General features: G+C 35.8%; 1 protein-coding gene across 5 annotated transcripts in view; it reads left to right on the top strand.

The window, feature by feature from the left end:
• NT5C3A (5'-nucleotidase, cytosolic IIIA) overlaps window positions 1-13,613 on the top strand; it is a 54,215-nt gene that overhangs the window by 36,962 nt on the left and 3,640 nt on the right. For 4 of the 5 annotated variants that reach the window (XM_045495261.1, XM_045495259.1, XM_045495258.1 and 1 more), the window contains 6 exons: window positions 1,002-1,056; window positions 7,334-7,432; window positions 9,812-9,881; window positions 10,742-10,788; window positions 11,735-11,820; window positions 13,217-13,306. In XM_045495261.1, coding sequence (XP_045351217.1) covers window positions 1,021-1,056; window positions 7,334-7,432; window positions 9,812-9,881; window positions 10,742-10,788; window positions 11,735-11,820; window positions 13,217-13,306 — 428 coding nt within the window. In that variant the 5' untranslated portion in view covers window positions 1,002-1,020. The remainder of the gene's footprint in view (window positions 1-1,001; window positions 1,057-7,333; window positions 7,433-9,811; window positions 9,882-10,741; window positions 10,789-11,734; window positions 11,821-13,216; window positions 13,307-13,613) is intronic. The other variant, XM_045495257.1, reaches the window with a different exon arrangement.

The raw sequence follows: 13,613 nt of genomic DNA, 5'->3' as shown, positions 1-13,613 counted from the left end.
GTTTTATTCATTTTGAGAGAGCGTGAGTGGGGGAGGGGCAAAGAGAGAGAATCCCAAGCAGGCTCTGCACAGTCAGAGCACAGAGCTGAACGTGGGGCTCAAACTCATGAACCATGAGATCATGACCTACGCAAAAACCAAGAGCTGGACACTCAACTGACTAGCCACCCAGGCACCCTTAACATTGGCCTTTTTAAGTACTGCTTTTGTTAAAAATTTTTACTTACCTAAAGTAAAAGTAAAGTCATTGAGGAACAAAAGTATGTAAATTTCCCTAAGAGTGATACTGCAAAAATGAAAAAAAAAAAAAAAAAAAGAATAATGATAAGTATTTTATTTTATTAAGAGATATTATAAAAACTACTTTTTTTGGTTTAACAAACTGATATGTATAAATTCCACCCAAACCTGTAAAATGATCATTCAGTTAACAAACACTATCACATACTTATTCTGGGCCAGACACTGTGCTAGATTCAGACACACCTCAGATATTAGTCACATCATTTCACAAAATTAAAGAGTTTAATATGGGACAATTAAAAAATAAACTTGACTTTTGTGTATTATGTTTCTCCTTAAGTTCTATTCATATATTCCTTCATTGATTCAGTAATAGTAATGCATAATTTTCCCACAAACTTCATCTTTCTATGTAGAGACAATGTTGGTAAAATATTCTTGTAATAAAGCATTTTCTTGCAAATGTAGACTTTCACTTGAACTCTTTATTCAAATCTCATTAACACTATATAAGTCCTTAGGGGAGAGCTACAAATTTTTCATACAGATTTTTAACTCCAGCCTTTGTGAGATAGAGAAAATCTTTGCTGAGCTTCTTAGGAAAGGAAAAAAGTTGCCTTCAGTAACTTGGTATTTAAATCAAACCAAAAGTACCACCTTACTATGTCATTAACATGCAGGAACAGCCTGAAATATATGTATGTCACGTGTACTTTTTTTCTCTCTCCTTTACTGTGACATCACCTGGGGAAATCCAGAAGATTGGATAACCAAGAAATGCCTAATCAAGACTCTGCTGTGCATGTGAAAATGGTGGGTATTTGAGTATTCCCAGTTCCATTTATTAATGGTGAATCTTCACCACTTTTACCTCTGTCTCTAACTAGATCATTAATTATGGGACTGTAACTTTATCCAGATCTCCCTTCACAATGTTTCACACACAATAGAACCTCAAGTATTTGTTGAATTGAATTTCACCTTACCTTTGAAAAAATTTTTGCTTGAAATATAATGTGTATTGTAGTGTTTCTCAGCATATGAAATGGTTACCCCATTCCTTTTTGTTGTAAATTTTCCTTGCTCAGCAAAAACACACTTAAATCACACAGCATGAGTTGTTTTATATTCAGCATCTGAATTAAAACAACAAATGTTTAAATTAAAAAAAAAAAAACTTCTTGTGTCACAGTAGAGTTCATTTCATTGTAGACATTAGGAAAAGGAAGGAAAAATAAAGGTTTTGGAGTCAGAGCTGGCTTCAGATCTTAATGTAGTCCATAAGAGCTGTGATACCCTTGAATGAGGGCAACAGTCTCACCTTTAAGAAATGGTATGAAACCACCAAACTCTTGTTGTTTTATTCATATTCTTTCCCAGCTTTATTGAGATACAATAGACATTATATATAATTGTGAGATTTTTAAAGTATACAATGTGATGATTTGAGATTTGATATACATTGTGAACCCATCTCGTTAATACATCTATCACCTCACATATTTACCTTTTTGGGGGGTGGGGAGGAGAACATTGAAGTTCTACTCTCAGCAAATTTTAGTTATACAATAGAGTGTTATAAACTATAGTCACTGTAGCATACATTGGATTTTTAGACCTTATTCATCTTATAAATGAAATGTTCTTATTTATATTTAATGGAAAAGTATGTAAAATGCCTAATAGCACAAAGTAAGCACTCAGTAAATGTTAATTAACTATGTAAGTAGCATTTATTTGCATGTGTGGAAAAAATTAGATCTTTTGCATATTCACCATGGTAAAATCCTAAAAATAAAAATTTCCCCCTCTCTTTTAAAGAGGACAACTGTCCCACGATCACCTTATATTTTCTTTTCTGTTTTGTTGTCCTTCTTCCTCTTCTCTATTTTTTTCTTCCTCTTTCTTTTTTTTTTTTTTCATTTGAGTCTGTAAACCAGAACATGACTTAGCATGCAAACAGCTTTGTGTCACAATTAATAAATCTCTATGTTCAGCTTAGCTGTCCTCATCCAGCGTGCAACACGAAGGGAAGGCTGCCTCAAAGTACTGATTAAGCTGCCATCGGTGTAGTTATTGCTATTAGGATAGACCATAAGAAATTGCTGTGCTTTTGTATGTTGAATAGTCCAACATGGGCAGTTTTGATTGGTTCAGCCAGATACATCATTCAGCATGGTCTTTGCTTCCATTGCCTGGTTAGCATTTGATTCTTTGCTATTGAATGTTTATGATATGTAGAATTAAGTCAGTCCAAACTTTTTTTTTTTTTTTTTTTTGCTTGAGTCGATGTTTTTTTTTTCTTTTTTTCTTTTTTTTTTTTTCAACGTTTATTTATTTTTGGGACAGAGAGAGACAGAGCATGAACGGGGGAGGGGCAGAGAGAGAGGGAGACACAGAATCAGAAACAGGCTCCAGGCTCTGAGCCATCAGCCCAGAGCCTGATGCGGGGCTCAAACTCACGGACCGCGAGATCGTGACCTGGCTGAAGTCGGACGCTTAACCGACTGCGCCACCCAGGCGCCCCGAGTCGATGTTTTTTTAACCAAAATGAATACTAGTAGATGTAGGGATGTCCTACCATATAATGTGTTGTTACCTGGGTCCAAAACCCTCTAGCGTGTCTGTCTTCTTTGGAAGTAGCACTGTAGTCAACCCATAAAGAGACTGTTGAAGGAAAACAAGCCCCCAAAACAGGTACATATTTATTTACTTTTTACTTTTCATTGCATTAATTTGCACAGTTTTTACCTTTGGTTTTGCTTTTCTAAAAATGTTGGTAACATCTTTTAGGTTGACAGCTCCTTTGGATGTTATTCTTAACTTCTTATGATCTGGCTCCAAATCTCTTTCCATACTTCACACACACACACACACACACACACACACACACACACCCCTCCATGTACACTAAACTTCTAAACAAAGAGAGCTATTTATCTTTTTCTCACATTAGACCCTCCACTTTGACTCTTGATCTCAGCATATACAAGTCCTGCTTCTGTTTGAAAGCCTAGCTCAGTTGGTTCTTCTTTTGGCCCCAGCGGAAATAATCTCAGTGACTTCTGTTCCTCTTGCATTTTATCTGGACATCTGGGCAGTGGATTTCTTATTTGGGCTCCTGTATTACAGACCATGTTAGAGAACATGCACTTGGAGCATAAAATGTTTATCTTACTAAAATTTTTGTATTTCTTACAGAGCTGCCTTGTACTTAATGATTAAATGGTGAATGAATCAAAGAATTTGGCCTACCCTCCCTTAATATAGAGACAGGCCAAATATATGGTAGGCAGGGGGAGATGGCTATCACTATAATTTAGTAATGCATAATCTTCCAAATAAATCATAGAGTCATCTATGTATGAGGGTGAATGTACCAGTCTGAACAGGTGACTTTGGATCTAAACTTTCTATGTAGCTACATGAAAATTGTAGTGCCCCCTCCTTTGTATCAGTGTAGTAATGAAATCTTTTGCTTGTACCCAATATGAACACTGGAAAACAAAAAATATTTCCCCTGAGAACTTTGGACAGAGATCTTTAAGTCATTTAAACTAATTTTTATTGGGCCATTTTCAGAAAATACAGGTAAAATTAGGACACTTTTGTAACTATACCATGTAGATCTCTGTTATCTTGTCTCAGTGTATCTGCAAGATAAAGATAATATCAAATAATCAAATATTTCTGTAGAGTTGTGAATAAAACTGTATAGCTTTGAAATCAACTTCTTTAGAAATCACTGCTTTTTTGAGTAAGGAAGTAGACTAATGATTAGGAGATCATTTCATCTGTACAAATACATTTTATTAAAGATCAGCCAGAATACATGTATTTTAGGTTTTTGTGAGGTCATCTTTAGCATTGATTCAGATTTGGCTCCAGTCAACCAAAATGCCCTGATTCTTGTCAGGAAAACTTTACTCTTTCAGCATTTTACATTATGGCCTTATGAAATGAATTTATTTTCTTTTGTTTGTAAGTAATGGACATTTTTAGCCACTTATTTATTTTCCATAAAATTAAGTTGAAAAGTTTTCAGACAATTCAAAATAACTCGCCTTTCAAATTTGAAGTATCATTATTTTAAGTGCTACCAAATAGGTGTGTTTTTGTCCAAGAGGAATATGGAAGAAGGGATTTGAGGAGGTACCAAAAGTGTGTGATGTATGATGAATGTATATTCCTGCAGTATACTTCTTAATGTTCTGGTATTCTGATATTCTTTGACACATTTCATATAGTATTTTAAAATTATATTTCTTAGGTTGAATTCTAAAATATTTGAGTAAAATGCCCAGTATCTCAAGTTCCTGAGAGATATTTATGATATACTTCGATGACATTATATGTGTATTGTGGAAGCAGGAGGGAGGGATGTAGGTATTATTGCCATATAACCCAAAGCAGAGATGTAATTATCATTTTAAGATTTCTTACACTTATACCCTCATTGTGTTCTTTGGAGAAAGTTGCTGCTCTTTCGTCTGTTTTCATCACTGTGATTTCACCTTGGTGCTATTTGGGTATTTCCTACTTATTTAGCTGAAAATGAATGGCTTTGTGTTGCACAGAAGCAGGAGTATCAATGCCTCCATCCTCTGGTTGTCTTTCTAATAGTTTTTAACCTGGCAGAAACGGGCTTACTTTGAAGTAGCCTTGGTACTTTTTTCCTATCCGTTATCTGAAACAGGTTATACTATCCTATTGGAAAAAAATTTGTTTTTTTAATTAATGTATTGTAGAATGTGATTTGCATGAGACAGGACATCTTTGTCAGTATGGACACACCGAAATGTTTAATTCTCTTGGTGAAAATATAGTTAGTGGCATATATCTGCTGTTGCTTTCATATCTTCTGTTGTTTTCAGTAATGGGTTAGTTATTAAGTCAAACATGGGCTGACTACTACACATCTGCCAGTTAAGGCAGAATTTAGTTGTTGGTAACAACTAAAGCAGAATTTAGTTGTTAGGAAATGAACATACTAGTTGAGGTATTTGTAAGGGAGCTACAGAAGTGATGTTCCAAAACAGCAACAGTTTCTAAAACTCAGCGGGAAAGTAATAGCGTTGTAAGTACTGTTGATCATCATATCTCTGACATCTAGTGTCTGACACAAAGTAGATACAGGTAAATATTTGTTAAGCAAATTAAATGATTAACAAATGAAGAAAAGGAATGTAGGAATAAATGCCTATTTGCTTTTCTCATCTATTGAAAAATCACTGTAAAATGAATATTTAGGTAACCTTTATTCTGTTGACACCTTTAACGTCCAATTAAGTTGAAGAATCTCTGTATGCAGGTTAGTTGCATTGCAGGTTATCCTATTCTATTTAAATATGGCTTTTAAAACAATTTTTTTAACATTTATTTATTATTGAAAGACACAGAGAGACATAGCATGCGCATGGGAGGGGCAGAGAGAGGGGGGAGACACAGAATCTGAAGCAAGCTCCAGGCTCTGAGCTGTCAGCACAGAGCCTGACGCGGGGCTCAAACTCACAAACCACAAGATCATGACCTAAGCGGAAATCGGACGCCTTACCAACTGAGCCACCCAGGCGCCCCCTAAATATGGATTTTTAAAATTAAGTGTATTGTAGGATCTTTCATTAGTGGAAAAAAGTGTTAATGTTAGTATTTCTCTTTCCTGTGCACTTCTGCATTTATCTTTCAGTCTTAGGAAAACATTTTAGCCTTTTCTGATTTTCTAATTTTGGTCATTATGTAGAGAGAGCAGAGGACCTGAGAAACTTAACTGGTCACATGCTCTTGGAGCAGAGATGTAAGGTCTAGGGAATTTTTTATGACCATATCTGTGATACACATGACATACGCTACTATTGATGGTAACGTACCCAGAATAGTAGCATATGAAGTAAATAAAGGTTACTGGATACAACCCAGTATGGAACCTTGATTTGAGGTTCTCTTACTATTTTTTCATACTGTGGAGCTATTAACTGCCCCATAACCACAACCCCCCTCCCCCCCCCCCCCCCCCACACACACACACACCCTGCATCTTCTTATACATGTGCTGTAAGAGCACTGTGCTTGTGCGTTTTACTCTGGTCAGTTTCATTCTCCCTGTGATAGGGTAGAAAAAAGAAATAATAATTAATGTTACATTGTTGAGCAACACTAAATCCTTAATAAACCGGCTTAGTAGCAACCTAAGCCCAGGTGGTCTAATATTTTTTTTTTTTTTAAGTAGGCTCCACACCCAACATAGGTCTTGAACTCTCGACACCAAGATCAAGAGTCTCCTGCTGGTGGTCTCATACCTTTTAGTAGTTGTCTTAACTTGAAATAAATACTTTGTAAAATTTAGGCCAAGAACAATGAAATTATTTAGGATTTAGCACAATAAAGGCACAAAGATATTGAAGCACCTTTTCAAGTTAAATATATTTTAAAAATATTTTAGTTACCTATACAAAGGTACACTTGAGGACAATAATACTTTAACATTTGTTACCTTTCTGCTAAGTTTTTTTAATGTAAATATAAATAGAAGCTGAATCTTAAGCAGAAAGATCTTATAAGAAAACTATCACAAAGTTCAGATAGTCTCCATTCCATTCTGGAATTTTAGTTTGATTAATGAACTCTGTGAAAAACATTTTTATAGCTGTTTATGAAATAATATTAAGAAGCCAGATGCAAAAGTATATGAGAATGACATAAACTGTGCATATACACGCATGTTTGTAATCAAAGAAAATAATGAAAAATATATTTAAATGTTTACTAGCTTATCTTCAGGTCGTAGAATTCCAATGTTTATTTTCTTTTTTATATTTTTCTGTTATTTCTGTGGTAACCATGCACAACTTTTATAATTAGAAGGATTACACTTTCTGACAAACATAATTTTGTTTTAATCTTCCAGATGGAAACTGTTGATGTGCTTCAAAAAATTTTGTGTGTATAAATGGTAATTTGATATGATGGTTTGCTTTTTTTTTTTAATAGTGCCTCACCGTTTTTATATCTTAATATAAGCTTCTGCTTGGTATCAAAAGAACCTGGGAAAGGGGAATTAAAAGTAGTTAATTAACTTCTTTTACTTTTTTAGATGCCAGAATTCCAGAGAAGTTCAGTTCGAATCAAGAACCCGGCAAGAGTAGAAGAAATTATCTGCGGTCTTATTAAGGGAGGAGCTGCCAAACTTCAGGTGAATAATTATCAAGAAGTCTTTACTATTAAACCTTTATTTTTAATGTTCAGGCACACGCGTTCATCTCGTTTTGCTAAAATCTGGGTAATACTAAGTACTAAGCTAATTAATGCTGTGCAAAAGTATTAAGCCATTTTTTAAAAATATTTATTTATTTTGGGGGAGAGCCCAAGCAGGAGGGGGGCAGAGAGACAGAGACAGAGGATCTGAAGCAGGCTCTGTGCTGACAGCTCAGAGCCTAGAGCCCCCTTTGGATTCTGTGTCCCCCTCTCTCTCTGCCCCTTCCCTTCTCACACTCCATCTCACTCTCTCTCCCTCTCTCTCAAAACTAAATAAATATTAAAAAACATTTTTTTTTTAAATAATGTGTATTTGTTTTGAGAAGAGGGAGAGAGAGAGTGTCAAGCAGGCTCATCGCTATTAGTGCAGAGCCCCATGCACGGCTCTGTCTCACGAACTGTGAGATCATGACCTGAGCCGGTATCAAAAGTCAGATGTTTAACCGACTGAGCCACCCAGGCACTTCAGTTTCAAACCATTGTAAGAATAATACTCAAGGGGCGCCTGGGTGGCTCAAGTCGGTAAGCGTCTGACTTCGGCTCAGGGCATGATCTCCTGGTCTGTGAGTTCGAGCCCCGCATCGGGCTCTGTGCTGACAGCTCAGAGCCTGGAGTCTGTTTCAGATTCTATGTCTCCCTCTCTCTCTGACCCTCCCCCGTTCATGCTCTGTCTCTCCCTGTCTCAAAAATAAATAAACATTAAAAAAATTAAAAAAAAAAAAAGAATAATACTCAAATTTCAAATCAAGTTCAAATTAAGATGTAACTTTATTAGTGAATAACTGATTTTTTTAATTCTTTGAAAAAACTTATTAATGCTTATTTTTGAGAGAGAGAGAGAGAGAGAGAGAATGTGAGTGGGGAAGGGGCAGAGAAAGAGGGAGACACAGAATCAGAAGCAGGTTCCAGGCTCTGAGCTGTCAGCACAGAGCCCGACACAGGACTCGAACCCACGAACCGTGAGATCATGACCTGAGCCAAAGTCGGATGCTCCACTGACTGAGACACCCAGGGGCCCCTCATTCTCTCTCTCTTTTTTTGAAATGTTTGTTTATTTATTTATTTATTTATTTATTTATTTTGAGATGGAGGGAGAGAAGGGGTGTGCAGAGAAGGGGCAGAGAGAGAGGGAGAGAGAGAATCCCAAGCAGTCTCCATGCTGTCAGCACAGAGCCGGGGCTTGATCTCACAAACTGTGATATCATGACCTGAGCCAAAATCAAGAGTTGGATGCTCAGCCAACAGCCACCCAGGTGCTCCCCCCCAAAATTTTTCCCTTTTTAAAACACTTCTGAAAAAGTATTTAACCCAGTCACCTAAGTTTCAAGAGCTGGTAAACTATCTCCATGTATCAGTATCATTCATTCATTGGTATGCTTTAACTACGTAGCAAGTTAAATAAAAAATGTGATAGTATCAATAACTAAGAACTTCATATCATTCATTTATTTATTTATTTACTTATTTTGCACAAGTAGTATATGCTTTTTATTATGGTAAAACACATTATATGAAATCTGTTCTCTCAATAAACGTTTAAGTGTTCAGTACAGTATTGTTAACTCTATGTATATTGTTGTACAGCAGATTTCTCAAATCTCCTCATCCTTCATGACTAAAACTCAATCCCCACAGGACAACAATTCCTCATTTCTTTCCCTTCCCACACCCCTCCCCCGCCAGCCATTGACGGCCACCATTCTATGTTCCACTTCTATGAGTTTGACTAATTTAAATACCTCACATAAGTGGAATCATGCAGTATTTGTCCTTCTGTAAGTGACTTATTTCACTTAGCATAATGTCCCCTCAAGGTTCATCCATGTTGTATAATATGACAGGATGTCCTTCTTTTTAGTTGAGAGCCTCATATAATTCAATTGCTTCCACTGCATTTTTGTACATTGACTAAGTAGTTTGAAATTTTGCAACATTTTATCTCTATCAAGGACAGTAGCCCAATCACCTGTAACTGAAGATTTCCCTACCAATTAATCAGATTTTATTTGGTGACAATGCTAGAGCACTGAAGGTATCACTCTGTGGTTAAGATAGCTCCCAGGACTTAACTGCACGGCAATACCTTCAGTGCCCTGGCATTGCCACCACATAAAACCTGGTTAATCAGTACAGGGATCTGAGTTTGCAGGTGATGGGGCTGCTATTCTTGATCAAGAGCTGCAGTAGAAAGCAGAATGCAGCGAATAACCAATAGTGGATGTTAGGGACTGAGCACAGTCCCATGCCTCTAAGTGCAGTACATGTCTAGCCTTGGTGGCTGTATTTTCCATAATGCCTTCCCCCCTTTTTTTTACAGATAATAACAGACTTTGATATGACACTGAGTAGATTTTCCTACGAAGGGAAAAGATGCCCAACATGTCATTGTAAGTGTGGCGTTCATAAACAAATTTCATGAAAGTGATTCCGTTTTCAGATCCACTCTTATCTGTATTATCTATGAGATTGACTGTGGTTTGCTCTTCTTTTTGGACATTGAAAATAAGAGGACCTGCCTTTTTCTTCTTATATTTCGAGGGTTTGTTTTCCCCCATGTTATACAAATGGGTATTATCAGGTATGGTTTTGGTTACAAAAGGAATGAAGACTTCTGAAATTTTTCTCCAAATGTGGTCTGTTCATTATTTAATCAAGAAATATTTAAATGGACTTTAAACTTTGGATTAACCTAATATTTCTTAGAAATAGCATTTTTATCAACTACTGTTTTCTAAGAATGTCACTGAATTTTTGCAGTGTTGATTTATAAAGTAAAAGAGTGACTAAATAAATATCAAGTTATGTGTTTTCCAAACTTGGCAGTCAGTGTTAAAAATAATCCTCTTCAACCTGACAAGCAGTGATACAAGTCCTCTCATTTATTGGCGCTGCATGTGTAGTTTGAGAAATTGTTTTGATAATTTATATTAAAACCACTAGAAATCATACCCTTTGGCCCACCGATTCTTGGAAAATTTTTAATGAAGTCCTTCTAAATGTAGGAAAAAAGCTTTAGATCCAAGGTTTGGATTTTAAAGCCATTGGGTCCTCTAGCAATGTCACAGTTTGGATTTTAAAGCCATCAGATTCTCTAGCAATGTCACTTGTACCATAGCACTAAGACCAGAAGTTGTAATGACCATGCTAGTGGACTTGGCATTTAAACTTAAAAGTAGTGAGTTATTTAAAGTAGTGGTAGCATCAATCAGAATATTTCTTTTAATGCTAGTTTGCTTTCACTCTTCAGATGTCATTGACAACAGTAAGCTGGTTACAGATGAATGTCGGAAAAAGGTAAACACTAACAGTAATCCAGAGTTACTCAAAGACTTCATTAGCCTTTTTGCCTGAGAATTTCTTCAGGTTCATTCACACAAACAATGGATATAAAGTGCTTATCACCATACCTGGCACATAGTAAACACTGAATAAATATTAGTTTTATTGTGTGGATTATACATACTCAACATTATTTTAAAGAAAAAATTAACTTTTTAACAAAGACAATAAAATTAACATGAGAAACTTTTAGTTGATTATCAAAATATTCTGATGTCCTTACATTAAGTGTACATTAAAACAAAAGTACTTTGATTTTGTGTAGATATTGCTACTTTATTTATTTTAAGTTTATTTATTTATTTTGAGAGAGAGAAAGAGAGAGAAGGGGAAAGACAGAGAGAGAGAGAGAATCCCAAGCAGACTCCTCACTGTTAGCACAGAGCCCGATGTGGGGCTTGATCCCACAAAATGTGAAATCATGTCCTGAACCAAAATAAAGAGTCAGATGCTTAACCAACTGAGCCACCCAGGCACCCCAGTTTTGCTCCTTTAAATTAATCAGGAAATTGCCTCAGTCCTCTGCTTTCCTTGAGTATGTGCCTATCGGTGTCTGTGTTAACAAAATAGGACTGCAGGTGTGAATCAAATTTAATACTTTGATATGAGAACAGAAGCTTTTTGTAGTAATAATTTGATTATTAGTCGGTTTCACTGAATTGCTGACCTGAAAGTACTTAAAAAAAGAAAGGTAGTTTTTTGCAGGTACATTTTGTTACATGTATACCAAGGTCAACAAAGATCTCCTCAGTTGATATATATATTACCTAAGTACTCGTGATCTAATCTTTAACAGCCATTTATGGCAAACATTTGTTGACATTGTTTTGCTTTCTATAAAACTATGCAATTTAATGACAACTCTGTCATCTTCATAATTAAGTTATTCATTTATTTCTAGTTAATGCAACTAAAGGAAAAATATTATGCTATTGAAATTGATCCTGTTCTTACCATGGAAGAGAAGTACCCCTATATGGTAGAATGGTAAGTATGTATCGGGTAAGGGGAGGGTTAAAAATATAATAACATAACACTGCAGTTACAACTAATGGCTTATTTTTTCCCCTATGCTGTATATAAATAGATTCATAAATTATCTAAGGAGTTATAGCAGTGAATAAATACAACAAAATGAACCTAATTTTCTAATCACTCAGTGTAGAATTTGCTTTGTTCTGTTTGTTTGTTTGTTTGTTTGTTTGTTTGTTTGTTTTTTAATGGACAGAATGTGGGCTGCATGTGTAAAGAAAAAGAATTGGGATTTAAATTGACTCTGAACTCATTTGGAGCCAGCAGGTGACATAGTTGGTAAGAAATGGGCCTCTTGATGTTGGCTGCGTTCATGGAAATGGAGCCTTCCAAGCTGACCACACAGAAAGCATTGTGTTGAGTCCTGAGAGAATGCTGTTAAGAGAAATGTTGACAAACTTCGAGTGTGTCAGATGGGTCCACTAAGAAAATCACAGGAACTGGAGCCATCCCATTTGGGAAAGATTTCACTGAAGAGAGAAAGCTGTGATTTGAGAAGCAACAACTGTGGTTTTTGAATCTTAAGAGGACAGGAGTGATGTTCTTTATCTTCATTATCCTATGACCTAAACTGAATGCCTTGTACACTTAATCAATGTTTATGGTACAAAATGTTGAAAAGTTGGACCTCTGTGGAAGCAGAACTGGAAGCAGACTTAGAAGGTTTAAGAAGACCAATTTCAACCTGATGAAAGAAAGGACTACCTAGTAATTAGAATTTTCTAGCAATGATATAAGCTTCCCTGGAAGAATGAGCTCACCAACGTGATGGGAGCTGATCCAGAGTGGGGGGTCCCTTAGGAATATTGCACGATGATACTGGGTATCAGGTGGAGAGGTTCTAAAGGCCTGTTATGGAGATGCTTTGATTATAGGTACTTTGATATAATTTTAAATCATGTGTTTATCAAACTTATCAAAACAAGGGTTTTCTCTCTTGCGTGCTAGAGAGCATCTTTAGTACTGAGGTATTTCACAACAATTTAGACTACAAACAGGTGAAACAAATGGCTTTGCACTAATTCTCATAATCGGAGAATGCCTCTCTCAGTTGGATTTAGTTCTTTGAAGACTAAGGAAAGGTGTACATGTAGTAGCCTTTCATTGTCTCATTAACACATTTAAACTAAAACTCTGGGGTGAACTGGGAAATACAATAAGAAGATGGTATATTGATTTGAGAACCGTAAGGTATATGCTTATTAGTGATGAATTTAAATTTCTAAAATTTAAGTCCAAAATATGATGAATGAAATACTGCATTATCTGTCACTGAAAAATGCCTTTTAATAAAGATGATGGTTTTGATTTGCTTTAATCAATATTCTTTTTCTTTGGTCATGAACTCCAGGTATACTAAAGCACATGGCTTGCTTATTGAACAGGCTTTACCAAAAGCTAAACTTAAAGAAATCGTGGCAGAATCTGATGTTATGCTCAAGTAAGTTTCTAGAGTGTTTTTTGCTGTTAACTGTCTACAGACTTACATATGTACTCAAGTATATATTTATATTAAAATAATCTATAACTATATTACTTATAAAAGTGTAGCCAAAATATGCCACCTATCACAAAATAGTGATAAGATGAGGAATTTAGAATGATATATTAGATCTTGGTGTAGGAAGTAAGAGCCTTATGAGATTTAAGTTCTAATCGACATTTCCTTTCTCTACATTAAAAATTTCAAGACTTGGGGTGCCTGGCTGGCTCAGTGGGAAGAATGTGCGACTCCTGATCTTGGGGTT

Source organism: Leopardus geoffroyi, chromosome A2, assembly GCF_018350155.1.
Source record: "Leopardus geoffroyi isolate Oge1 chromosome A2, O.geoffroyi_Oge1_pat1.0, whole genome shotgun sequence".
In the NCBI taxonomy this organism is placed as follows: Eukaryota; Metazoa; Chordata; class Mammalia; order Carnivora; family Felidae; genus Leopardus; species Leopardus geoffroyi.
Note: the sequence above shows the minus strand (reverse complement) of the source record. Positions and strands in the feature narration are given on the sequence as shown.